At 41.5% G+C, this 27,651-nt stretch overlaps 1 protein-coding gene across 1 annotated transcript; it reads right to left on the bottom strand.

Moving 5' to 3' along the window:
* Positions 1 to 2,463: 2,463 nt before the first annotated feature.
* LOC142062763 (photoreceptor outer segment membrane glycoprotein 2) lies at positions 2,464 to 26,770 on the bottom strand. The gene is made up of 5 exons (XM_075105688.1): positions 26,680 to 26,770; positions 11,971 to 12,639; positions 7,536 to 7,782; positions 3,217 to 3,483; positions 2,464 to 2,538 (listed from the first exon to the last, which is right to left on the bottom strand). The coding sequence occupies exons 2-4, from the start codon at positions 12,549 to 12,551 to the stop codon at positions 3,217 to 3,219; spliced, it is 1,095 nt and encodes a 364-aa protein (XP_074961789.1). The 5' UTR covers positions 12,552 to 12,639; positions 26,680 to 26,770; the 3' UTR covers positions 2,464 to 2,538.
* Positions 26,771 to 27,651: the final 881 nt, after the last annotated feature.

The raw sequence follows: 27,651 nt of genomic DNA, 5'->3' as shown, positions 1-27,651 counted from the left end.
AAACTTTGAATAGTGTCTTCCAACAAACTCACAGAATTAGAAGAAGCTGTTATGAGATAAAAAGGAAGATCTGTTTCAGCAACAAAGTATAAATGGTGTATTTTCACAATGAAAGAAGCTTAACAACTGAGATCCACAGAAATCTGCATGGGGTTTTTTTTCAGCATTTTCAGAAGTGATCTGGAAAAGGGAATTATAAAGTGGCAAATTCTGCTAATGGTACAAAGATATTCCATAAAAAAGCTTATTCTGAATGTTTTCAGGAGGCTGTTATGAAACTTAGTGTCTACATAATAACAGAAGATTCAGTTTTGGTAAATGAAAATTAACATTGCTATGCAAATCTAAGATCTTGCAATAGAACAGAGTAGGAGTGGACTGTTTCAGCTGAAAGGGACCAGCAATGATCATCTGAACACTTCAGGGCTGACCAAGTTAAAGCATGTTATTAAGGGCATTGTCCAAATTCCTCTTAAACACTGACAGGTTTGGGACGTCAACCACCTCTCTGGGAAGCCTGTTTCAGTGTTTGATCACCCTCTCAGTAAAGAAATGTTTCTTCATGTCCAGTCTAAACCTCCCCCGGCGCAGCTTTGCACCGTTCCCACGTGTCCTGTCGCTGGATACCGGGGAGAAGAGATCAGCGCCTGCCTCTCCACGTCCCCTCCTCAGGAAGCTGCAGAGAGCGATGAGGTTGCCCTCGGGCTCCTTTTCTCCAAACTAGACAAACGCAGAGTCCCCAGCCGCTCCTCACAGGACAGTCCTTCCAGCCCTTTCACCACCTTTGTTGCCCTCCTCCGGACACATTCAAGGACCTTCACAGCCTTCTCAAGTTGTGGGGCCCAGAACCGCACACAGTGCTCCAGGTGAGGCCACACCAATGCTGAACACAGCAGGATAACCACGTCTTTTGACCAGCTGGTGATGCTGTGCTTGATGCCCCCCAGGATGCAGTTTGCCCTCTTGGCTGCCAGGGCACACTGCTGGCTCATACTGCGCCTGATGTTGACCAGCACCCCCAGATATATTAATACAAAAGATTTCCTTAGTATTTTTATGCATAGTTCTGTGATAAAAATTATATCAATGATCAGAAATGGTCAAAAGGGCAAGCAGGGATAGGAATTCTTAGGAAAATGACAGAAGACCTATTTAGTTCATGATTTCTTCAGCTCTACACGGTGTTGTTCATTTAAAAATAACGGAGAAGAGTGATGAAAATTATCAAAGGTGTGAAACAACTTCCATAGAAGAAAAGGTTAAGTAGCAACTTCTTCAACGTGGAAAGATAGGACCAAGAGCGATATTATAATAAAAGACTGTAAAATCGAGAATTACATGGAGAAAATAAATAAGGAATGACCATCAGCTACATCTTAGAGCAAGAATTTAGGGGATACCCAATTAAGTTGTCAGGGAGCCAACAAGGAGAAGCAGAATTGCATTGTAAGAAATTAAAATCTGAAGCTCATTGACGTGTTTTGGATATCAAAAACATTAATGGGTTTAAACAAACACTATGCAAATTCATAGAAAAAAATACCCGTTGAGATTTATTAAACCACAGTGATACACGTACCCTCTTTGTCATACCAAGTGCCAAACTGCTGTTTCGTGGAAGTTAGGAGGCTTTGTTAGAGAAAGAACTGTTTTCTAATGGTGTTGCCTCTTATGTGCCTTTTCCAAAATACCTGCTACAGGCTGCTATTGCAGACAGACCCTGTCTGTCCATCTTTGTTTTTAACATACTTAAGTATAGGCCTAAAATTTTAAGCAGTGAAATAATTGCATTTGAAATTATGATCGTGCACAGAGCCTGCTTGAATTACAATGCAGATTTTTACATCACACACTTTATTTACAATAAATTCTAACAGCATAATTCCTGCTTATTCTAGTGTTATAGAAAACAACATTGTTTAGACAGGTAAAGGAGTTTTTACTGTTACTTTTGCACAACTGCAAAAACAGGAATAGTTCGGCTTTGAATATCCCAGTGATACAACAACTTTTACTGATTATACACAAAGAATGCACAAGCTGTCCAATTTTATATTCAAACAATGTATTATTCACGACAGTAACAAGTATTTTATTTGGTCTTTTGTCCTCTATTCTGTATCAGTATGTTTTTCCTGCTTACTATTAATGGTGGATTACAGTCATAGGGCGTCCTGTAACTACACGTGTCTCAGGTGTAGAAGGCTTTCGCTCCATGCATTGACAGAGTTCCTGAGCACTGTGCTGGGAATGGATGGGAGATCTGTCAGTCCAACTTCACCTTCATTGGTTCCAAACAATCCCTTATCTTCCAGCCCCTGGATCCATGTAAGTACTTTTGAAATTGGGAGCTTTTAAACATCTAGGATGATCAGTATTTGTTTTATGGGAAGTATTTGCTTGTTTTTAAACTTGTGCTATCACATGCTACTTGGAATTTCAAATATCCCGGCATGAGCTGCCAGGTAGCTTCTCGAGCAGATAACTCCTTTCAGCAGTACCCATTGATTTTCAGGGAGGTCTGGCAGCTGACTTCCTCTAAAATATGGAGGAGGAAAAATGAAGGGATACTTCAGACCATTTTTTGGGGGAAAAAGAAGTTAACTACGTTATGCTAACTTTCATTGCCTTCAACTCAATTCCGCCTAGCTAGTGGGTTCTTTTAGGAGGGGTGCAATATAAGTACAGTTGGGCTAAAATTTCCCCTATCCTAACTTGGACTAACAGAGTTTTCATTTCACAGTTTTTGTCTTTTCTTTAAAGAATCTTTTTATTCAGTGTAATAACTCCTTTGGGATGTTCCTGCTACTGGGATTTCTATAGACATCATGACAGTAATGACAAGCTTTGTTGGTATGTAGTAGACCAGCCTGTATGTTAGTAGATGTAGACCCATCCTATCTGGAACGTTTGCTCATGCATAATGATTATTCTGACCTATTCAGCCATGACAGAAGTATGTAAGCAAGGGGGAAATTTCCAAAAGTTTGTTTTGTGCAGTGTTGAAAACCAGGGATTTCACAAGAATGTGTAAAAATACATCCAGCCAAAGAGGTGTCGGCATTTTTGGAGCTGTCACCAGTCTGTGGTTTGTTCAATTGTCTTATTAGCTTTCCTGCCTTTTTTTTTTATTTCCCCACCAGTGAAAAATCTGGTAACTGTATGACTGTAATATGTCAAAGCTACACTTGTGATGTCATTTCTTTGAAGACTTACCTAGCTAGCTGCTGGGATGGATTTTGTTGTAACATTAGTTTTGCCGCAGTTGGTGTTTTGAATGTCAATGTTGGGGTCGTTCATGCCTGAGACAGTGGAGATCTGATTGGCTTTGCCGAGGTTCTTAATGATACTGACACTGTATTTGGCGGTTTCAACAAAACTGTTTTCTAGTAACCAGCCATCTGACTCGCTCTCCAGATCTCCTACCAGAAGGACATTCTTCATTGCTGTTTGTAGGTACCGGACACCAATAAGAACGGAGAGCTGTAAGAAACAGTTTATGGTTAAACAGAGTTTAAATTACAGCCTAGGTCCTACCACTAAGTCAGCTTTCTGACTTGTGTGTTTACAGGCCTAATAATTAATATTGAATAAAGCAGACAAATTCTTTATCCCAGCAATATATTGAACCACTCTCCCAATTAATTACATTTTTTTAGAAAGAAAAATACAAGGGAGAGATTGATTGATTCTGTCTCCATTCTTCAGGTAGCGTTCTGTTCCCACTTGCATGTTATTAGCACATGAATACCTAGATTTCCTTGGAACACCACAGCCTCAGAGACCACAACTAATTGATGTAGAATGGATGATTAATTAATGGAACCATCAGTGACTGGGGGGAAAAAGATTTAAATTGTAGTCTGTTAATTTCTGTGGATTTTCTTCCACTGACCTTAATTATAAATCAGTATTTCATCCAAGGAGTTTAATCACTCATATGTAAGCTGTATGTGTCCTACATGCCGATGCATTAAAATCACAGAATCACAGAACAGCAGGGGTTAGAAGGGACCTCTGGAGATCATCTTGTCCAACCCCCCTGCTTGAGCAGGGACACCCAGAGCAGGGGCACAGGGCCGCGTCCAGGCGGGTTCTGAATGTCTCCAGGGAAAGGACCCCACAGCCTCCCTGGGCAGCCTGTGCCACGGCTCTGGCACCCGCACAGGAAAGAAGTTTTTTCTCATGTTTAGCTGGAACTTCCTGTGTTCCGACTTGTGCCCCTTGTCCTGTTGTTGGACACTATTGAAAAGAGCCTAGTCTCAACATCCTGAGACCCGCCCTTTAGATATTTATAGGTATTTATGAGATCCCCCTCTCAGTCTTCTCCAGGCTGAACAAATCTAGGTCTCTCAGCCTTTCTTCATATGGGAGATGCTCCAGTCCCCTGATCATCTCTGTAGCTCTCCGCTGGACTTGCTCAAGCAGTTCCACGTCCTTCTTAAACTGGGGAGCCCAAAACTGGACACAGTACACCAAATGTGGTCTCTCTAGGGCAGAGCAGAGGGGGAGGATAACCTCCCTCGACCTGCTGGCCACACTGCTTTCAATGCAGCCCAGGATACTGTTGGCCTTCTTGGCCACAAGGGCACATTGCTGGCTCATGGTCAGCTTGTTGTCCACCAGCACTCCTAGGTCCTTCTCAGTGGACCTGCTTTCCAGTAGTTCAGCCCCCAGCCGGTGCTGGTGCATGGGGTTGTTCCTCCCCAGGGGCAGGACCTTGCACTTGCTCTTGTTGAATTTCATCAGGTTCCCCTGGGCCCAGCTCTCCAGCCTGCCCAGGTCTCTCTGGATGGCAGCACAGCCTTCTGGTGTATCAGCCGCTCCTCCCAGCTTTGTATCACCAGCGAACTTGCCGAGGTTACACTCTATCCCACTGTCCAGGTCATTGATGACTATATTGAACAGGACTGGACCCAGCACAGACCCCTGGGGAACACCACTAGTTACAGGCCTCCATCCAGCCTCTGCCCCATTGATCACAACCCTCTCAGTTCTGTTGTTGAGCCTGTTCTCTGTCCACCTCACTGTCCACTCATCCAACCCACACTTCCTTAGCTTGTCTATGAGGAGGCTATGGGAGACAGTGTTGAATGCCTTGCTGAAGTCAAGATAGAGAACATCCACTGCTCTCCCTTTGTTGACCCAGCCAGTCATGCCATCATAGAAGGCTCTCAGGTTGACCAAGCATGATCTCCCCTTGGTGAATCCATGTTGACTATTTCTGATAACCTGCTTGTCCTCTACATGCCTGGAGATGACCTGCAGGATGAACTGCTCCATCACCTTTCCGGGGATGGAGGTGAGGCTGAGTGGCCTATAGTTTCCCATGTCCTCCTCCTTGCCCCTTTTTGAAGATTGGAGTGACATTGGCTACCCTCCAGTCCTCGGGCACCTCTCCTGTCCTCCACGACCTTTCAAAGATGACGGAGAGCGGCTCAGCAGGGACATCTGACACCTCCCTCAGCGCTCACGGGTGCATCCCATCAGGGCCCATGGATTTGCGAGGATCCAGTTTGCCTAGGTGATCTCTAACCCAATCCTTCTCAACTGATGGTAAGTCTTCCTTGCTCCAGATATTTTCTCTCTTTTCTGGGGGCTGAGATGCCTGAGGGCCAGCCTTAGCAGTAAAGACCGAAGCAAAGAAGGCATTCAGTAACTCCGCCTTCTCTGCATGCTGTGTCACCAGGACCCCTTCTTTGTTCAGCAGGGTATCCCCAGTCTTCCTTTTACCGCTGATGTATTTAAATAAGCCCTTCTTGTTATCTTTGGCATGCATTGCCAGATTTAGTTCCAAGTGGGCCTTGGCCTTCCTCGTCGCATCTCTGCACACCCTGACAGCATTCCTATATTCCTTCCAAGTGGCCAGTCCCTTTTTCCACATACTGTGAACCTCCCTCTTCCATCTGAGTTTCTCTAGAAGCACTTCGGTTATCCATGCGGGCTTCCTGGCTCTTCTGCCTGACTTCTTCCTCCTGGGGATGCACCGATCTTGAGCTCGGAGGAAGCAGTCCTTGAATACTGTCCAGCTCTCTTGGATCCCCCTGCCTTGTATAGCCCTAGCCCATGGGATTCCTCCTAGCACGTCTTTGAAGAGGTCAAAGTTGGCCCTCTTGAAGTCCAGGGTTGTAACCTGAATCATAGCCCTGCTTCTACCTCGCAGTATCCTAAACTCAACCATCTCATGGTCACTGCAGCCAAAGCTACCCCCAACCCTCACATCCTCAACCAGCCCTTCCTTGTTTGTTAGGATAAGGTCAAGCAGCACATCTCGCCTCGTTGGTTCCTCTACCACCTGCATCAGAAAGTTGTCCTTGATGCTCTGCAGGAACCTTCTGCATTGTGCATGGCTCGCCGTGTTGCTTTTCCAGCAAATATCAGGGTGGTTGAAGTCCCCCATGAGGACCAGGGCCTGTGATTGCGAGGCTACTTCCAGCTGCCTGTAGAAGGCCTCATCAGCTTCTTGATCAGGTGGCCTGTAGCAAACGCCCACAACAGTGTCACCCATATGTGGCTGTCCTTTAATTTTTACCCACAAGCTCTCAACTTGTTCTACTCCTAGGCAGAGCTGAATGCTGGCCTATAGTAGAGGTTCAAGTAAAGTTTAGGAAAAAGCCCCGCTTCCATAGCTCTGCTGGAATCAAGATGAGCGTCCCCAGCTTGTCAACATTGAAAACAGCACAGTGAGCTGGCTCACAGCTTTTTCATGTGCTGCCAAAGGCCTGATGTTTCTGGCAGCACTGCCCCATCTAGCACTGCCTGAGGCTGTTGTGGACTCTCTTAATTATAGCGCTAATATTTATGCAATAGAGCAATGATCAGAAAACTCAAACTTATTAAAAAGGGAAGAAAACCGTATTTTAGCCTATGCCATTGGGGGGTCCTTTACCTATGGATGGCAACATCCAGACAACTTTCTTTACAGACGCCAGCAGAAACACTGCATCTTTGCAGGTGTACATACTTGCCTTGATACGCTTATTTTGATTGCATAATAAGCAGTCTAATCTGCATCTAAAAAGCTACGCCGTGTTTGCAAGTACTGCCTGTATGGTGAAGCTATGTAATGTAAAAAGGAGGCTTTGAGATATTAATACTTAACTCAATTTTTGATATAAATAAAATCAATGTATTCAGTCAAAGGCCTGCTCACATTTTGTATATTCTTTATTAAAACTGACTTAAAACAATCCTCAGACCTTCTCACCTAATTTCCTTGCAGTTGTGTCACTGCATGTATCATCCTGTATCTGATCCCGTAAATGCTTCAGGGAAGGGAATATGCCGTAGTCTATTGAAAAAGCTCTGGATGTGTACAGAATTATACATATATCACTTCTAATAGTTCTCATCTTCAGTGAGATTTACTTCTGCTCTGGGGACTTTGTACTCAAGGAAGTCCTGCAACATTCTGGAAGTGCTCGTGGACTTTATATTAGATACTGAGGCACTTCTGGTATGTTATACCATAGTTTCCCATCCTAGGGTGCAGGAAGTCTCTGACTAATCTGAAACAGCCCATTTTTGAGACTTACCTCAAACAACCAAATAAGCAATGCTGCAATACCAATGTATCTCATAATAGCTGTGTAGTAATCCAGCAGAGCCTCTCTGCACCCCTTCACCCAGATATTGAGCTCCTCTGTCAGAAAATCATAGTTGTAGTGAGCGCTGTTGTTTGTCAGCTGGTACTGTATACAGGGCCGCGGGGAGCTTGGGTTGCAGCAGCTGAAGGGTACCCCATCCACCAGGAACTTGCCATCAACGTTGCTCTTTAGACGGCTGCAACAGGACAGAAAGTTTGGGCGTTACCAATCCGGTATCAGCAGCGGATAGTGCCTGTGCTTTTTATAAAAGGTTATAATGCAAGTCTGCTGCGATCTAGGCCCCTCCAATGTCACAAAAGGAAAATGGGAATATATTTCCAACTGGAAAAGCTGCTTACTGCAGGAAAATGAAATTTTTCATCTGCTGTATTTCTTAAGTGGTATATCAGCACAGTATCTCACGTGGTTCTTGGTATGGCATGCGCAAGACGCGGATTCAATGTTCACAGAGATGTTGCCTTTTTAGGTATCTTTGCGCTGAAAATACTAAAGATAGTTTCTGACCTTGTTTATCTTGGTGGAACTCTAATGGAAGTTATGGTCCTAGAAGTCCTGTGTTTTACTTCTTTTGGATAGATTTTCAACACAAGCATTCCTTAAGAGACCAACTTTGCACGCCGCAGGAACCACTGGAAATGGTCCGCTGGCATTTCCTTGTTGTACCTGTGTGCAATGGCTGATTTGGCACAGGATTTGTGGCTAATTCACAGGGGAGTTTCTACTTCTTGTAACTATACTTTTTGGAATTTCTGAAACTGCTTGTATCTATTGCTGAAAATTATTTATTTCCCTCCCCTATAAGATCAGGAGAAAAACAAGTGGGAAAAGAAGAAAGATAAAGAAATAGCAGGCAGGAAAAAAAAAATCATAGGATGAGAAGTTTCAGATTAATCAAGAGTTTCTGGAATGGTTAAATGAATCCTTGACATCCATTTTCCATGTATTACCTGCTCTTCAGCTAGTGTGTCCTTGAGAGGACTTCCGTTTCCAAGCAGCCTCTGCAGAGAAACAGATTTTCCAGAAATTGGAGAGCATGTAAGATGTTGAGAGATGCTCTCACACTTCGCAGAAGTAGCCTCTAAGCATGTATCTATTTTCCTGCTCATGGCAAAAGGCTTATTTCCTAAGACAGCCCCACAGGTGAAAACCATGGCCTGTTTTAATGAATCCCATGCCCTTTAGCCTGTGTTAGGGAGCCAGAATACATGAAAGATGACTTTCTCTTAGATACCCAGCTTTCACCATTTACTAATAGTAGAATTTTTAATATTTTCAAAAATTTATCCTCATTTATTAATATCTACAAATCACATTTTCCTGTTCCACTACAGATGACCTAAATTAAAGGGAAGGAAGTAATCACAAGAAGCTCATCAGGTGACCAGAAGCAGCAGAAACTCTGTGGTCCAGTGTTCTTCTGACATTTTGGGATTAAATGTATCCTTCAAAGGAAACATAAGGTACTAGGAAACTCAGTATTTGTGGCTTTGCTGGGATGGCAGAATAATTCCCTGCATTTAGGCCTGCTAAATACAACGTCCTTCCTTTTTTTTTTTTTTTGGTGTGTGTATGTATTGTTGTTTTTATTTAATGTTCTGTCAAAAATATCTTCTTCAAAGATATTTCCAAGTAAGTCAGGAAGTTCATCTGCCTTTTTCCACCTAGACATAGGTTAGGCATGATTTCCTCCCCATTTTAAAGTCTAGCTCTTCACTTTGTGGCCATCATATTCCTGGTGACAGCAACAGAATGAAACCAATGCAAAAGAACCCAAATAATCCACAAAAACCAGGCTTAAGCGTGCAAGCAGTGTAACAGGTACAGGCAAAACCACTCACTGGGAGGGAAACAAGGAAGGGTGCCCTGTATATTTCAGTGACATGACCCAAATATAGTACAGCATCTAAAATGGTTAAAATACAATCTCTTTAATGAGGTCTTAAGGTTTTCTTTTGATGTCAAGCACCAATTTAATTATTTTCTTTCTTTCTGCCACATGTTATAAAGAGTAATCTCTTTCTACTGCCAGCAATAGGAGTTTCCAGACTTGGGTTATGCCCCCCTGCCGTTGTATTTCCTCTGCTAGTGGCAAATTGAAGAATGATGTATCTTGGTACTGTTAGAAGGGAAGACCTCAGTAACAGAGCCGAGGGAGCGAGACATTCGCTGCTATTTGTTGTTGGAATCCAAAGTTGTAGTATTGTAAACTAAAACTCGCTTCTGAGACTATAAAAAGATTATTTCTATGCAACCAAAGCAATGATAGGATTGTAGTGCTGTGACCTGCCTCATCCTCCTACTGTTCAGATTATCTCCATTTCTTGTCACATTGTGGTGTTGGCAATGGAGGTATAGAAGAGAGGGGAGGGAAGAGGATTAGGAAGGAAGGTAAAAAAAAAAATTCAGTTTTGCAAAGGTTACATGTGAGTTGACAGTATGTCAGTTCTCAACCACTTTGCCTCTTAATATACCAAGTACTAATTGACATACAGTACAAGATGAAACCAAGAAAAGTATTTGGTTCCTTCTCCATCCTTTTTGAACATTACCAGCTGGGCTTTGGTAGTGAAAAATGTGATACAAAATGGTTAGAAGAAATATTTGGAAATTGTGGTATAATTTGGTTACATAGCATCAATTTGGTTTCTAGCAATCAAGATGGAATTATCCAACTTACATACAGTAGAAGAAATTCTGCAGTGTAATTACTTCCCTCACACACATTTCACTGTTCTGTCTACGTGGGACAAAAATTAACTGCCAGTGTATTTTCAAAATGATGGCAGAGCACAGGTGACCCTACAGAAGAAAACAGAGTTTAGCTAAGCCCCTGGGTCAAACATCACTCTTTCTGCATGTCTCACAGAAATAAAAGGCAGCAACTTTTGTTCTCACTATAAGATACTACTCTTAAGTTCCTGTGGACCATCTTTGTTGTCATGTCACTTTTCAGTGTAGAACCAGGATGTAAATCCCCTCTTGGGTCAGTCTGTTTTGTGTCGCTGTTGCTTTCCAACTTCTCTCCCAAGAACACCTGTCCTAAAGCTTGCTTTATTTCCACAGACAACTGCCTTATGCGTGCTGACGCCCTGTTGTCTGCATTCTCCTAGGTCCTGCCCTCTGGTACATTTGCAGCTATATATATACTTTGCTATAATGACAGTTTCAAGTTGCAAATTCTGTGAAAATAAGATCTTTGGCCTCCCTTCACCTGGCTTTATTGTCACTGATTTTTGAGTTCAACAAAACAGAACACTTGGCAAATGCCAGTCAAGCTTTTTGTGTTTGTCTTTCCCAGGAATATATAGCTACTTTGTTCTCATCAGTGAAGACTTTTTTTCAGCTTTAGAAGAATTATTACATATTGGATTGTCTACTTTTAAAAATTGTTTATTGTTACATTTTCTATTGTCTAGAAGAATTACCAAACTCTTCTTTTTGAGCATATAACTTCACAATTGCTACACCATGTGAAGCACCACCAAAAAAAAAAAAAAAAAAAAAAAAGTTCAAGGGTTTTTCTCCTTTTATTTTAGTCAGTGTATGTGGTATTGGCATGTTCTCATATGTGAACATAGAGATTTGAACCTGGATTTGCTAAGTCTAATATCTTGAAGGAGAAAGATCTTTTAGTGTTTAGGATTGACTGTCCAATGTATTGATAGTACAACGCTTTTTTTTCTTTCCATCATTGGCTCGCTATAATTGGAAATTTGAGGTAGCCAATTCACACATTAAAAAAGGAAAGACAAATCTTTGCTTTGCTTAGCATCCCTACAAAGGCAAAAGGCAACTTTGTGCATATAGTTAGCATATTTTGTAAGTAACGTGGTCATTCTACAGTTTTTTGATTGACACAAAGGCCCAGCAGAAATGAGTATCTACTTGATGTTGTGAGGTGTATGCTAAAACCCCAGCATGATTAAATATAAACAGAAGGATGCTTTTTGGCTTGAGCACTTCAGTATTTTTGGTTTTAGAGGGAGCATATGGTCTAGACAAAGTGTTATTCCCACTATTATCCACTAAAGGTTACTACATCAGTTAAACTAGGAGGGTACTTGTGAACGTGCCTATGACCAAAGAAATGTTCTCTTTTCATGAGTTAGACCCATTAGCAGAGTTGTTTAGAATAATCTTTGAGAGAAGCTTTCTAGCCACAAGACGCTGTTTTAATAAGGAGGAAAACACGGCCAGAATTTTTGGCTGATGGCAGAGAACAAGCAGTTTTGCCATATTCTCGTTAGCGTCAATGCATCTCAAGATCTTTGGCCGCTACTGTTACTTACTTTCTGTTCAATACAAATTCTTCTTCAATGAGGCTTTTTCCTAGCATTTTTTGTTATGACTAGAAAATACTTACTCGAGAACTTCCTTGGAAGCCATATTCAGATAACGAGCAGATACCCACTGAATTTCAAACCAGTCTCTAAAGCCATTGTTGCCGCAGCATTGGAATCCAATTTGTAACATATCCACTGTTTTCTTTAAGAAACATCGTCCAGGTATGTCTGTGTCCTTATAGAACTTAATAGCATCCCTCAATCCCAGATAGAGAGACTCTTCCAGCTCATTCCTCATGGTGTAGCACATGAGGGCACCCACCAGGATGCAGAAGGTAAAACAGAAGGTACACACGATGTATGGGAGCATAACTAGTTTCCATCGAGAGAACTTGTTGACATCTGAGCAGTCATAGCAGATTTTGCCACCCAGAAAGTTGATGATACATGCTATGACTCCTACTGAGATCAGCACGTTGGGGACAGAGTTAATGTCCCCTTTTGCCATCACTTCGTTGCGCTTCTTGATCTCTATTTTCAGAAGGAGGCCAAGACTGAAGAGAATGATCCCGCTCACTACAGAAACCCAGTTGAGGATCCATAAGATCTGAGCCAGTTTGTCCCTCTTCGTTTTGGTGAATTTTACTTTGAGGACAGCCATAGTCAGATCAGCATTAGGAAGAGAAGCGTAGGTCAAGGAAAGCTTGTAAGCTGATTAGGAGCATGTATCCAAGGCATGCTGTAGACATCTGAAGGGGAGAGAGAGATTACTGTCTGTCTGACGGGGTATTTATAGAGACTAGAGAAAACCTCCTATACAGCCTCATGCACTCTAAGACCTGCCAAGGAGGTATCCCAGTGAAGTTTATTTCTTAAATTTCATACGATATGAATCACTTAAAATAATTCTAAGGACTGACTAGAGCAATTAACAGTAAGTGAACAGTGGAACCAATGAACTCTGGATTCCTGTGGATTTTTGTCTTGAAAGCAATTTTCTGTGGAGATTTACTGATATTTAGAAGTGAGCTGATCTGCTGTCTTTCCTTTCAGGAGACTTATGGTGCCCTCCCCTTCTACTCATTGCCCGTGTTTTCTTGGTGATTCTAGGAATTTATAATTCTTAGATTACTGTGTCATGGTCAGCTTTGCCTTTGAAAGTTGCTGAGTAGGACAAACAAGCACATATATACAGCATAATCACATAAGCCTTTATTCCATATGGAAAAACAAGAAAATAGCACCAGAAACACACTATTCTATAGATTGTTTTAGGCATTTCATTGATTATGTGCTGTAAAACATGATTTCGCTAGCAAAAAGCAGTCCTATTCCTACACTTACACTGTTAAGATATGATCACTCTGGCAAAAACTGAAGGGGGAACTGACTGGTTACCCACACACAAAAAATGTTCAACAAATAGTTAAGCTACCAGTGACTGTGTTGGTTTTCTAGAAAGCATTATCGACATTTTATTAGATTTTAAGTGCTATGACCTGAATGTATTACTGGTGAACAAACTGTCCTCCACAGCATTTTCTACTTGGTCTGGCCTAAAAGCCAGGAAACTACTCGTGTTTAGTAATTTATATCTTGTGTATTTTTAACCTTGTTTTTGATACACCTGCTTTTATGTTATTAGCAGTCCCTTAATAACTTTCCCATGTGATCCACAGATCTTTTATTTTTCGTTCCAAAGATCATAATGATGGGCATAAAATATATTCAGAGAGACTCTTCCTGACTCTGAGTTTTAAATCTGATATTTCAGAGTTTCACAGCTGAAGGAGGACTTCTGTATTTCAAGTCTGCATTCTTTTCCCCAGCTATTAGTGGATCTAGGAAGAGATACCATCTTTCCCAGCACTTTTAACCTTGCTTCTCTGTAACACTACTAATAACTTCTCCTTTGCACCTCTCCAGTTTTATCACAATTACAGGCAAAGCGCAGCTAATAACATCCGAGATCTAAAACCTACGTTTTCTGTGTACGTGATGTGGATGTAGAACTATGCTGTAGTACTTCAGGCTCAAACCATGAACTTTTACTCTTCAGTGCTTCTGATGCTTTGTGATTGCCTTTTCTCAACATGTGCAAGACATTATGGAGCTCTTCTTTCTTTGCTCCCCACAAAACCTGCTCTCAGTGTGATCTTGTACTAACTCACTAATTTTCATTAGGGTGATTTTATACTATACAGCGATGTATCTATATGCTTATACAGTCATCTAATTCCACTAATACAATGGCATTTATAAACAGTAAAACATAATCCTGTAAATTTGGGGAAATAGACACGTATAAGCAGCTTTATTAATGTATATTTTTTTTAAGCTAGTGGGCTCTACTACTTCACTTCCTCTGAATAAAACCGGTACCAGCTAAAACAGCATGAAAACTAGCAGCTGACAAGCTGTACACAAGTAGGGCTGCACCTACCCACTACAGGATCCACAGCTGCATTACAGCTTTACCAGAATTACCCAGAAGCTTACCATTGGGTCAGCAGATTGTTGTAGAGTACGGTTTAAAAAGATAATGGTACCCCAGCGTCTTCATCTGTATATGTTGGAGGGAAACAGTTCTATTTGTACAAGTGAGGAATAGGTTGTGCCATTCATATTAGAGTATGGTTTAGGTATCTTCATGTGTTTGAATAGTAAAACATTGTAATGCCTGTGAGATCTAATTCATTCACATTGCATTTATTTTCTCCTGCATTTAGGGAGGAAACCAATTCCCCTCAAAACTGTCCATCTCTGTGTATCTTCTGTACAATACACAGAACACTGTGCAAAATGCACAGTATTTTTCCTTACTAGTCTTATTTCCAAAGGTGTTGAGGCCAGCAGCTCTGACTTTAAAAACAGGGTCCTAATTTTAATGATTGTTAAGGCTGATTATTGGTTATGGTTGAATATTGGTTGTGATCATATTGTGACAATCATATCCATTATCATGATGAAATACTGATTATCAATAGACACCTCTGTACACACAAGTGCAGAGAAGAGTCTTTTATAAAACAACAACACTTTCTTCACACCATTCTTCTACAGTATCCTTCAGACCTCATTTAGAAGGATCATGCTTTGCTGGCACAGAATTAAGCCTCCATGTGAACTCAGCTGACAGCCTGTCTGCTAAGCCTGGAGGCAGTATCTTTGATTGCTTCACCAGTTAAGCAGTTCATGACTTGAACTTAAATGGCTGTAGATGGCTGCTGCAAATAGGTTGATTTGCCCCTGATACTGAGGTCTCAGAGCTCCCAACAGAGAGAATCTGTTGTGAAATTTCCCAGCCGTTGATAAGCAGTTCGCATTCAGTGGCCAGTGTGTATGAATGCATCACTCACTGTTCATTTCTATGAAATACGTGTTTGTTTGGGTTTTTTTGCAAAATGCCTCTAAATTGTTAGGTACACATATAGTTATATTGTCACTGAGAACACCCCACTTACCAAACATCTTTAACATTTGAGTAGAAGTTGTAAACAGTTCTACCTTTACTTAAAATTCATCTATTCAAGAGGAATTGTTGATTTTGGAAGATGTAAAATTAAGACTTTCTGTCATATCCTAGCCATAAAGAAATTTGAAGCAAAATTCCATAAGCAGGGATTCATTCAAGCTCATACAGCTATTCTGATATAGCTCCCTCCCCATTTTCAGACACCTAAGTTAAAAAAGATGAAAAATTTATGGTCAAGAGCAACTATCCTAGTCCTTGCCTCCAGTAATTCTCATATGGTATTTCCAGCTTCCTTGGTGCAATTTTAGTATTGTTGTAAGATCAGATTTTATGGAATATTCACATTTACCTAACAGAGGCGTCCATGCCACAGTCCTGTGATATAAGATCTGCTATTTCATGTGAGCCATACTGCCAGAGGAAAGGGGGGAATGACTGGTTGGCATAGTGCAGTGACTGCTCATTGACTGACCCTGGCTGTCACTGATACACCTGGGACTGCACGAAGGATCTTTGGGGCAACTGTGCTTCTTGTGATACTTCGAGTGCATCTAGGACAGAAGAACAACTTAACTACTCTGTTCCTGACAAATTACTCTATGGGAAACATTAGGTACAAGGTCTAATGTTCCAGCTTCTACATGGCTATTACCCTTGAGATTGTTTTTTCCTAAGCTAACGGTTTACTGCATTTATTTTAGGTAATGAGAAGACCCTCTTCCCATCGTAATAAATTTTGTAAATACACCATAATGTTATTCTCTTCCCTAACTGTTCAGTGAAGTACTGAATATCTTTATTGGCATAAGATGTATCGCAACATGCGTACTGCCCTGTAGTAACATTTGTTGAGCACCATAAAGAAATTTCTTCCGGCTGATAGAAGTGAAGTGCAGTTATGAGCTAAAAGCGTCGTTGTCTTGCTCTGCAATATGTATCTTTTCTTCTCCAGTTATTTTGCTGGTGGGCAGTTTAAAACTGCAGATGCTCCTAGTAGCTTAGTGGAACTAACATCTCTATCAAAGTTCTTAGAATCACACCTCCCCATTGCAGATGAGCTGCTCCAGAATATAAAACATATACACAGATGCTTTTTCCCCAGCTATGGGAGAGGAAGCTGGATTTTATTCTGTGAAGGGAGAAATACTTCTTTCAACAGAAGAAGCCAAATAAATGTGGAACTCTCTTCCATGCTATCGATACTGTTCTCAAGCTTTTCTTGTCTAACTCACTTCAAACACAGCTTCTTTCAGCATACTGTAGCTTTTCACTTTCAAGAATCCACTTACCTGTTCCTTGGTTATCAGATACCCCTAAATACACAGAACAAGACATAGCACAGCTATTTATTTATTTACAAAATTTACTTATTAGATGCAAATTGTCCAAAGAAATTTGGCTTGCAATTTTGTCATAAACAAACCACATCTTATCTCACCAGTTTCACTAAAATCTGCCATTTTAGCTGAATGCATATTACTATCTGTGACTTATTGTAAAAGAAACCACTAACCTGCTTCAGAGGACTGAACCTGATCTCAAAACTGGTAACTTGCTGAGTATGGGGGAGAAAATACCTGGATCAGGCATCCTGAGAAGGAGCAAAGTACTGATTTCCTGATGTCTGTGTAGTTCCTCTGTCTTTACTCTGACTCACCAATGGAGATGGAGAAAAAGACTTCAACCCTCCTGCCCATGCTAATCTCCCTTTCATCTCTAATCGTAGCTAAGAGATTTATTTCAAGGTTCTTATGCCACCAGGTTAAATCCTGCAAAACAGGCCAATTAACTGAGCGTGAACTGAGATCTCACTGACAAAATGGATTTACAGTAACTTGTCCTCTGGCCTTTCTGAGCCCAGCATGTAGCGATTTGTGGGATGGACGTGGCTGGGTTGAACTGACAACTGTAGAGGCAACAAGCTGGGTCTGCAGCAATGCTTGATCAAGTTAGTGGTGATGTTAGTACCGGTACCAACTGAATCACTAAGCAGGACTAGGTTTGGTCTATAGGGTCCATAATACATCAGCACAGCGGAGAGAGTTCAGTGATCACACATTACTGACTGCAAGGGACCCTGCACCAGGGACTGTAATGCATGTGAATATTTTCAGAAGCATAAACTGTCCTTGCCCTGCTAATGATGAGCAATAAACCGATACCGTGATATTACTGTGATGCTAACTGTGTATTCTAGGAATACACCTGCTCACCTCATTTATGGTCTCATGCTTTCATAAAGATAGACACCCCTCTGCAGGCATCAGTATTATCACACTTTTTATCAGGGAAAGGTGAAAGATAATTTATCAGTGCAACTCAGTCCACCAACATCTTGAGTAAAGCAAACATTTAATATCTAACCAGAATATTCTAAAAAGAAAAAAAGATTGACTTGTTTACTTGCCAGAAGTAATTTCATACATTACTGCATGGAAGAGGGAGGCTGGTGATTGCCAGTGTCACTCTGTAACTCCAAGGGGTGAAAAATCTCAAGGTAATCTCCCAGCAAGATAAAGTCATACAGTGAAATTCTCTGCCTTTTAAGCTGTTCTGATACAATCAAAGTCATAACTAATGTTCATGCTGAAAGTTCCATCCAACAATGCATCCTCTAGTACCACATGGCAAACTTACACAGAGGTCTTTCCTTGCCATGTGGGGGGCCCCTGGAGTCATACAGCTCAATGTGCCTTTTGCTGGCAACTTCAGTTCAGAAAAATACAATTTACCGTACCTTCACCTTTTTAAAGAAAATATCTGAAGTAGGGCTTCCAGCTTTCTATCTCACTGATGTGCTGGTGTACAGCACACCCAAGAAACTTCAGATCAAGACCATACGTGATATATCTGGGACCTGTTGGACCTACTGCATGTGGACCACACAAATGCTTGCATGTGATCAAATATATCCCAAGAGCACTGAATTAGTCCTATGCACATGGATCATTCATGCTTTGGACTTGCTGTACTTGTGCAGACCACAAGGAATATATTAGATTTGCTCAAATGTGTACATTTGTGTACAGATCAAGTCTACGGAGCACATTCAACAGGTATAATACATTCCTGTGGACAGCACAAGTACACAAACATACACACTTGCCTGGGATTTCTGAGCTATTGCTCTGGCTGGGATGTGATATATTAGAAATCCTGGACAAATGTCTGAAGTGCTTTTCTATGCCCAGAAAAAAATCATGTGTGAAAACCCCCCACATCTGTGGAACTCCAGACATAGGCTGTCTCTGAGTATTAGAAGATGTTATTGCCTCAGATTACCTACTAGCAGAAAAATACTTCCGTGCATGAAGGAAAACAAGCAGAAGATGGCAGTGCTGCCAGCTGTAGATTTTTTCTACAGTGCAAAGTAAGCTTTCTTTTATTTGTGTTAGAGAGATTAGAGGTCGCTCATGCAGCTAGTGGAAGCTGGGGAATGTATCACTGTAAGAAATAACTTAAATCCAATCTTAATGCAATTAGAGGTCAATTCTACCTGCATTTTTTGTTCTGTCTCATATTGGGAAATGGTTTCAGCCGCAAAGTTAATATTAGAAGTTGAATTATTCAGAAATTAGTTTGTTTTATGGCAATCTATACCTAACCATGATGCACTTCCTTACAGACCTGCTGGGAAGCCTAGTCACCAAGACCATAATGATAGAGTTTTGTAACTCAGCAGGAGTGGTTGTACATGTGGGTCTGCCATCTATCACCCAGTGGTGTAGAAAGAAAACGCACTCTTTCCTGCTCTAACAGTGGAGATTTCTGTGCTTTGGCTTCAAATCTGAAAGATGTAAATTTAATAAATGTTTAGCCAATTGCTTATCTGTTTAGTACCATTCATATAGAAGTCCACCAGCAAGGACAGAAGTGTTATGAATTAGCCTAATGAAATAGCTAGTTGGGATGACGGACGCTGCAAAATTTATTTTACATCTAGTTCCCAAAAATTAATGGTTTATTTTTAGATTTGGATGGCTTTCCATTTCACCTTGTATTTAATGCAAATGATCACTCATGATAAGAGATTTGGGAGTAATGGACTAAAACTGGAGGCACTCAGTAAGTCTGACACAAGCAGGTACTATACAACCTTTCTTTAACGTGTCAGTGCTTCAGAGGGCGAGTCCATATTCAGAAAGAGATTCTCACTGATATGTGTTAATGAGGAGAGGGCATGAAAAAGGGAATTCAGACCATCTGCTTTTTTTGGCTTTTGTAAAGTTGTGAACCATGTGGTAGATACTGAGAGGAGTGAGTTAGTAGGCAAATAGAAGCAATGGGGTCTTTGCAGAATATTAATCTCCCAATTACATTTTTGAACTTTTAGGAAGGAAGTATGGTGGTATCTAGATGATTATGGTTCTTTTTCGTTAGATAAGGATACTGAAGTTAAATCACAACATTTGAAATTCTTAATGGAATTGCAGAGTTGGCAGAGGGAATGTCAAAACTCAAACGCAAGAAGTAATGTGATAGTAAGTTAAAAGAACTCCTTTTGTACATTAGAATGCCACAAAACTTGTTGCAAACTAAGTCAGTTATATGTTTTTACAAATACAGCTGTACACTCTAATACAGTTGTACCAGAAGACCCACTGTACTATGTTCCATGCAAAATACAAATGCTGTAACTGTAGCTCATTTAATTGCTTGAAGAACATCACAGATTAAACAAATCAGAAAAAGAAGTATTATAATTTTCATTTTTCGGATGTTTAAAGTTTATGACAATATGGATGCTGGAGCCAGTCTCAGGCAAAGAGGAAATTATTGCAGACTTGCATGAACTGCACTGCATGTGCACCGCTAGTCTTCAAGGCTCCTGTATATTCTGTGAAGCATCATGCAGGTACCTATTAAGCTGGCTCTGATTTCAATCCATAGGAGCTGTACTGTCCATAACCTCTGAGTCATCCACTCCTGACTCACAGTGAGTCATTACAAACGGAAAACTAAGGCACAGAAATAGTGTATTCACCTTAAAAGCAGAGAAGTGGTCTACGGTAAAGCGGGAAAGTGAACCTGTATTTTAAATTGGTTGATAACCTACAACTTCCATCTCTGCTGTAACTTTTTTCTGAAGACTAGAATCCATTTTTACAACCTTATTCATAACTAGACCCTGCAGCAATCTTGCTTTTCACCTTCGTACCTTATTCACTATGAATTATATCATCACAAGCCAGTCATCAGGAAGCTTTTTGCAAAATGGAATTATACGCGTATTATGAAGGCTCCCAACAAAATTCCCCTTACATAATGAGGTAGAATTTCCTTCTTCTATTCCATATCTCATAGGATCAATACTTTGGTGCACTATACTGCCAAATGACCCTCCTTCCCCTAGCAAAGTAGTCAAGACAACACTCTCACATTTCTCCTCAAAGAGACGTCCTATACTAATCAGGAAGGCTTCCTGTTCTCACCTTATTATAAACCTGATGTTGATGCTGTTTTTCACTTTCTAGACACCACTTGAACTGGACAATATTACTCAGGACAGCTTGTAGGGAATCCGAGATTCTTTTAGGAAGAAAAGAGACAGTTACAAAAAAAAATAAAAAAAAAAAAGACTCACAAAATTTCTGAAGCTGTCAAATAGACAAAACACAGCACCTAGACACAGTGCTCTTAGAGCTCTCCTGAAAAAGATCCAAGATCCCTCTGTCCCTTCAGCGGTGACTCCATGCTTATTGACACTGTGTCTAGAAATCATGATCTATGAAAAAAGACTGAAGGAGCTCAGTTTTCTTAGCATAGAGAAGACTGAGAGATGAAGTATGAGGTGAAAATAGTGTTCAAGTATTTTTAAGGTAGTTGCACAGAGGAAGGGAATAAATTCACTTGGTGATAGGAGGAGAAATAATGGGTGAAATCTTCCTTTTAGTGAGAACAGTGACACAGCCCATAAAAAGCTTGATTTCCATCAACAGGGTACTTTTAGAAGAGGTTGACAAACACTGGCCAGGCATGTTGTATGGACAGTTGGGAAAAGGGCTGAACTAGATGTCTCAAGGTCTGTGATTTTTCATTTGCTATGAACTGGAAACCTGGTTAAACATCAACAAAACTGTGTAAGTGATATCCCATCTGTGGTCAATACTTCTTTTGCTCATTGACTTGTGCCTGAGATGTGACCTTATAAAATGTGTTTGCCTTTCTACTGTTCAGTGAGAGCATTGTTTCCACCTCCATTTATGTATTCAGTTTTAGTTATGATTTTCAACAAAATCTAGGACTTGGTGAATATTAATTTACTGACTAACCAAACCTATGAATTTTCCATCTCTTGGGAATGAAGACTTATAATTATGAAGTCTGTGCATCCTGCTATCTATCCCCCCTTTTTATTTTTTCTCTCTTCTCTTTTCTGACAATCTTTTGATTTCTGACTCTCCAAAAACTTTTCTGGAGCTTTCTCTCCTATTTCTGTGGTCAGCTAAGCAGAAACATTATTCAGAACTTCTGACTCACACAGAAATAAATAAATAACTCAAACACTGTGATGTCTAAGCAAAGAAGTTCCAATGAAAGTATTCAAAACCAAGGAGTCTGTACTTCGCAGGATGAATCATCTACTTCCATACACATTTATTTGAAGAAAGTAACAGCAGAGTTCAGAAGGTCTTACACATCATGTTACCCTTCTCCATCAGCAGATGTATGCATATGTTTGTGTATAGTGTGGGTTTTCATTTTTAAAGATTCCTTGAAGAAACATTGGATCATTCAGACAAAAAAAAAAACACTGATGAAAATTCTCACATCTCCCTTATCCCACAAGGAAGATGACTTCCAGGAAAGCAAACTTATTTTTCCTGATTATCCACTATGAAGCGTAAGAAAGCTGAAGTTGAAGCACTAGAAAGTTGTGTTCCATCTACAGAAAATCCTGGAAGTTCTGATCTCGTTCTTCAAACAAGGAAGAAATATATTGGGAGTTTATATGGAGGCATATTCTCATTCTCTGTTCTTTTTAAAAATAAAATATCATAAAAGCTAGAGCTGTGTCCAGTTGTGTCCAGAAATAGTTTGCTGTCAATTTGGTCTTTACAGGCTTGTTTCTATATTAATTTTTAAATTCAGACCAGTTCTATTTATTGCCTCATTAGGTGATTTAATACTTATTATTAAATACTGAAGCTATGTTAGACATGTAAGAAAATATTTACAGGACTGGGAATCATTTTGCATACAGCCAAACTTATCAGCAAATAGTATTGCCATGCATACACCATGCACATACCAGCACAACCAAATTTTTATCTATCTTTTTTTTTAATTCACAGCTTTCTATAGCAACTACTCAGTTATAATAAAGTTTGGTCAGGTAGGCCTCTGAAATTTGGAGTAATTTCCAACAGTAATCCTCCTGCTCTCCAACTTCAGAGCTCTGGTCTGCAGTACTTTTCTTTTGTCTCCTTGCAGTCTACAGCCAAGTTAGACATTTAGGACTGAACTAAGATGAGACAGTCTGCTCTGCTGATTTACTTTGGACCACATGAGATATTTAAAAATCTCTGGAACAAATGCAGAGATGTCCATTTGCAGTGGTTTACAGCTGCTGACTACCTTTGCTATGTAACTTCATTTTCCCTCTAATTTGGAAGTAACAGACTAAAGTTTCTGCTGATATGATCATTCTGACTTCAGAAAAGTTAAAGCAGCAGACAGTTGTTCCCAGTACTTGTTCTTCTCCATCCCAGTGTGAAATTCACTTCTTGGCAAGATCTGAACATTTGCTGATGCAAGTAACAACTTTCCCCTTCCTGTGATTTTAATAATTTATTTATAAAAGTAATATTTTTTGTATAATTTATTACAAAAATGTTCATTTCACTCTAAGTGTTTCTAAGGAATAATGAAAGTGATAGAATAGTTTTAAGAAGTATTTAGGTGTACTGTTTACATGCACAGACAAGTAAAATGTACATAGGAGAATTCACCTTCCAGAGAATACTCATAGTAGGAACAGACTCAGGATCTGCAACAGATCGGAGGTAGGAGCTCCTCTTCTTTCCCTTTTTCTTTCTACATCAGTACTAGTAAACTAAAATGACTACATTAAATGACAGCCACATCAGAGTTAAATGTTTATCTGTGCTGGGCTACTGTCATGGTTCAACCCCAGCCAGCAACTAAGCTCCACACAGCCACTCACTCACTCCCCCACAGTGGGATGGGGAAAGACTCCGAAGGGTAAAAATGAGAAAGCTGGTTTAATAGATAAAGCCAAAGCTGCACACACAAGCAAAGCAAAACAAGGAATTCATTCACTCCTTCCTATCAGCAGGCAGGTGTGTTCAGCCATCTCCAGAAAAGCAGGGCTCCACCACGTGTAACCATTACTTGGGCAGACAAATGCCATCGCTCTGCACATTCCCCCCTTCCTTCTTCCCCCTTCCCCCAGCTTTATATGCTAAGCATGACATCATATGGTGTGGGCCATCCCTGGTGTTGGCTGTCCCAGCCGTGTCCCTTCCCAACTCCCTGTGCACCCCCAGCCTCCTCGCTGGTGGGGTGGGGTGAGAGGCAGAAAAGGCCTTGACTCTGTGTCAGCACTGCTCAGCAGGAACGACAACATCGCCGTGTTATCGACACTGTTCCTGGCACAAATCCAGACCATCACCCCATGCCAGCTACTACTCTATCCCAGCCAAAAACAGCACAAGTACCACAGTTACATATGCTTGCAAGAGCTTCCCGGTTTGAAAGGAGGGACTAGGATGCTCATTATCATTCCATGCAGATTCAGAGGTGGCTCTTCACTCACATATGTTTGATATATTGATTCAAAGGCTGCATGATAAACTCCCATACAAAAAATATAGTTACATCAGAACATATGAAACACCCTACAGGGCCCCTATCTGGCCCTCTAGTCTGTCTCTATCAAGAGCCAGAGTAGATAGTATTTAGAGGCACTTCTCACAGTTAATCTCCCTGCATCAAAATTTGTTGTTAACAGGACGTTACGGAATACCAGATAATTACCACAGTAAGCCAGATACAGGAACAAAATACAATTAGTTAAAGGATAAAAACAAGGTTATGCTTATATGGCAAAAAGAGGCATATTTTTACATTGAGATAGCCAATTTTGATCTAACAATGTAAAACCTGAATAAAGGGCCTAGGACAATTTTTGGCTCAGGGTAACTATTTCCAGACCCAATCAACACTATGCAACTAAGCTGTACTATCATAAAAAAACCTAGAGTAGTTTGATTCCATATTTACATAAAGATAGAGATTTTAATGGGTTGTGGGGGGTGGGTGGGTGTGCTTTTTTTTTTTCTTTTTCTTGTGGTGAAGATATTCTGCAAGTCTGCACTGACAGAGGAAGTGCTGGTATCTGTTATATTTACCATCATCTTTGAACCCAAAATAGTAGAACAGAAAGCCTTGAAGAACTTCTTGGTATATTTCTGGGCCAGTGAATTAAAAAGTATTAGATATGTTCTGTTAAGACCTCCTGCACTTAAGTGGAAGCAGGTTTCCTTTTGAGAAGACTCTGTTTATTTTTTTCCCTGCTTGACTTTTATTTGAACCATTCAGGTTTTGTCCTGAAGAATCCATGGTAACTGGAAAACTAAGTGAACACTATAATTTTAAAACTAACTGGTGATGAAAGGAAAGGCTGTTTGGTCTTTTACGGCTTGAAGTGTGCATGCTGACTTAGAGCATGCTCAGACGACATGTACTCATGATGTGATATCCATGATATTGTGCATGACAATGTGGTTACATTAGGTAATTAACTGGTGAAGTTACAAAGTGATAAGAGAAACTATGCTCCTTGGATTGGCAATGATAAACAGGTAAACAGACAAACCAGATAAACAAGTTTGCTAAGGCATTTCCATTCTCTTTAATCAGATCAGAAATTTTTCCTGAAGAATAGTACACCTCAGGCAGTATATCAATTATTTGGGAAGAATAAAGTACTCTTCACAGATGGATTCATATTTATGAGCTCCCCGTTACACCTAGCACACAGCAATTTTTGCTGGCATTACTCATCCACTCTTGATTATAATTTGGGAGGAAAAGTCCTGACTACTTTAGAGGTAATGTGAAGAAAGTATTTGTTTAGTGCATAAGAAGAGTAGGCAAAAGGAGCAGGTCTATCCTACAATAATCATCACCTTTGCAATGCCTTTAAGATATGTTTGGAATAATTTGTAGCTCCAGTAGAATATCCTTCATGTGAGAAATTTTAAGTGTCTATCAAAGGTAGGCAAAACTCATAACTCCATCTTGCAGTTGGGGAAAAGATAATACTACTAAAAAAAAAAAAAAGGAAAAAAGCAAACAGCGACACAGCGACCCTCCCCACCTATTTCAATGAAGGTTGGTTCATTTCCATTCACAGAATGAACATTTCTTCAAAATATCATCTTGCTTATTAACTGTTTCAATTGTTAGGTAGGACACATTACATACACACACTCATTCTCTCCATATAGAAGAGTACATGCTTTTCACCAGTGCTTATCCACACTTCCATGACTGGTGGCCATTGCTTGACAAAACTCACTTTGTGAATGAGGTCACGTCTGGCTGAAGCTGACACTGAGCAAGTCACAACTGTTTGTGCTTGCTGTTACGGTAGGTCTGCAGCTCCCACTGCTGGGAACCTCATTTGTAAACTACAAGAACTCAGATCTTCCTACTCATAAAGTAGGAGATACTGCTTTCTAACCTTACTCTTAGAACCACAGAATGTCCTGAGTTGGAAGGGACCCACAAGGATCATCGAGCCCAGCTCCTGTCCCTGCACAGGACAACCCCAAATTCACACCATGTCTCTGAGGTCATTGTCCAAGTGCTTCTTAAATAGCGTCAGGCTTGGCGCCGTGACCACTTTCCTGGGAAGCCTGTTCCAGTGCTCCACCACCCTCTGGGGGAAGAACCTTTTCCTAATCCAACCTAAACCTTCCCTGGCACATCTTCCTGCCATTCCCTCGGGCCCTCTCATCGTTCACCAGTGACAAGAGAGCAGCGCTTGCCCCTCCTCCTCCCCTTGTGAGGAAGCTGCAGACCACAATGAGGTGTATCCTCAGTCTCCTCTTTTTTTGGCTGAACAAACCAAGTGAGTTTAGCTGCTCATCATACAGTTTGCCCTCTAAACCTTTCACCAACTTTGTGGCCCTCTTCTTTGGCTATGATCTCCTTGTGACGGATGAAGAAACAGTTTAAATTATTCACACTATCATCATCTTATCTGTCTGACAGGAGGGAAATAAAAGCTTTTTTTTTTTAAAAGGAAAATTCACGGGGGGAAGACTGCAGTGTGTTTACTTACTTCATAGAAGCTGCTGCGAGCACAGCAAATCTGTCCTTCCCCCTTCCCACAGAACAGGTCTCTCCTAGCTGCCGGTCTGCTGGATGGATCCAGCCTCCGAGTTGACACCACAGCCTACAAACACGTCCTGTCCGCTACTGCATGATGGCACGCCAGCATGCACCAAGCGGCACCCGCTCCATTGCCTCAGGAGACTGGAGAGCGTTGCCTGCAATGAGGAGTCACCTGTGAGGGCTGAAGCCTTCTCTTCGAAGGGCGTACTGTCCTATATGATATATATAATGTGTGGGATACATGAACCGTGTCCTGGTACCACAGCGTAAAGCCCACGGGTGACAGCCCTGCGGCGTCGTTTGGGCCCCGTTTGCGGCCGCAGGGGACATTAGCCCCTGAGGCAACAGGGTCGCCACAAGTCCCTGAGGGGACGCTCCCCGCGCCCGGCCGCCCTCCTCCCCCGCCCAAGCCTCTTTACTCAGCCCTCGCGCCCCGTGGGCCCGGGCACCCCCCACCAGTGCGGGCAGCTTCACCGACGAGGCCCGAAGGTGGCCGAGGCCGCGGCGAGCCGAGGCGGATGCCGGTACCGCAGCGAGGGCGCGGCTCCCCCCCGGGGCAGAGCGGGCGCTGCAGCGGGGAGAGGCCCTGCGGCGGCGGCGACCGCCTTGGGACGACGTCGATCCCCGTCACAGGCGCTTCACCCCCGCCACCCTCAGAACCTCGGCGGGAACGGCCCATGGCAGTCCTCCCCGCCAGCCCCGTGGGGGAACTACACCGCCCACCGCGGCCGGCAGCGGGGCTCACCGGCTCTCAACCAACCCCTCACGCACGGAGCCCTTCCCAAGTACTCCCGCCTCCGGTATACCTAATTGATCACGGTAATGACCAATCGTCTGGGAGGAATTTCTGCGGCTGTCCAATCACAGCTCCGGGAAAAGGGACGCGGGCGGTGCCCCGGAGGACAGAGGGCTCGGTGGC

Source organism: Phalacrocorax aristotelis, chromosome 10 (assembly GCF_949628215.1).
Source record: "Phalacrocorax aristotelis chromosome 10, bGulAri2.1, whole genome shotgun sequence".
NCBI lineage: Eukaryota > Metazoa > Chordata > Aves > Suliformes > Phalacrocoracidae > Phalacrocorax > Phalacrocorax aristotelis.
The sequence above is the reverse complement of the archived record's forward strand: the minus strand, read 5'-3'. Positions and strand labels throughout refer to the sequence as shown.

Coding starts and splice junctions, on each gene's coding strand:
- LOC142062763 (XM_075105688.1), bottom strand. CDS start 12,551: ATGGCTGTCCTCAAAGTAAAATTCACCAAAACGAAGAGGGACAAACTG. Junction 7,783..11,970: donor GCTTCCAAGGAAGTTCTCGA/GTAAGTATTTTC, acceptor GTCCTGTTGCAG/CCGTCTAAAGAGCAACGTTG. Junction 3,484..7,535: donor TGCTTATTTGGTTGTTTGAG/GTAAGTCTCAAA, acceptor TGTTTCTTACAG/CTCTCCGTTCTTATTGGTGT.